The sequence below is a fragment of the Sinocyclocheilus grahami genome, unplaced genomic scaffold (genome assembly GCF_001515645.1).
Source record: "Sinocyclocheilus grahami isolate Dianchi unplaced genomic scaffold, SAMN03320097.WGS_v1.1 scaffold8605.1, whole genome shotgun sequence".
NCBI lineage: Eukaryota > Metazoa > Chordata > Actinopteri > Cypriniformes > Cyprinidae > Sinocyclocheilus > Sinocyclocheilus grahami.
This window is the reverse complement of record NW_015512137.1, coordinates 8,891-9,343: the sequence shown is the minus strand read 5'-3', so window position 1 is coordinate 9,343 and position 453 is coordinate 8,891. Positions and strand designations below refer to the sequence as shown.

Here is a 453-nt window from a genome sequence, read left to right as displayed (position 1 = left end):
TGCTTACTGGCCTCCTTATACTTCACCTGAGCACACACACACACATCAGATCAGATTGTATGTGACGTCACTATCAGCACACGTGTGTGTGTGGCGTGTGCATCCTCACGTCGCTCTGGAGTTCAGTCACTGTCTTCATGAACTGCGTCTCTGGAGTCTCTGCCATCTGAGAATAAACACTGGAGCTCATGAGCTTCTGTCCTTCAGTCTTGTACTGAACCTGAAACACATCAGCACACGTTCATAGTCACCATACTAATCAACACTGACCAGCATCTCATTGGCAGATATTTGTTCTTGTTTTAACCCTATAAAGATATCATTATTGTATCATATTTGATGCAATAATCAAAACTTTGCTGTTAATCATGTCACACTCAATCTCCTCATGTCTTCTGTCGTCTGATTGAGAGTTTAGAGTGTTTTATTCAGTAAAAGCTCTTTTAGTGTAAC

The 453-nt window shown here is 41.5% G+C and overlaps 1 protein-coding gene across 1 annotated transcript in view; it reads right to left on the bottom strand.

Moving 5' to 3' along the window:
• Positions 1 to 386: 386 nt before the first annotated feature.
• LOC107578063 (nebulette) overlaps positions 387 to 453 on the bottom strand; it is a 5,559-nt gene continuing 5,492 nt past the window's right edge. The window contains exon 8 of the mRNA XM_016264058.1: positions 387 to 402. Within this exon, the coding sequence (XP_016119544.1) occupies positions 387 to 402 (16 nt within the window). The remainder of the gene's footprint in view (positions 403 to 453) is intronic.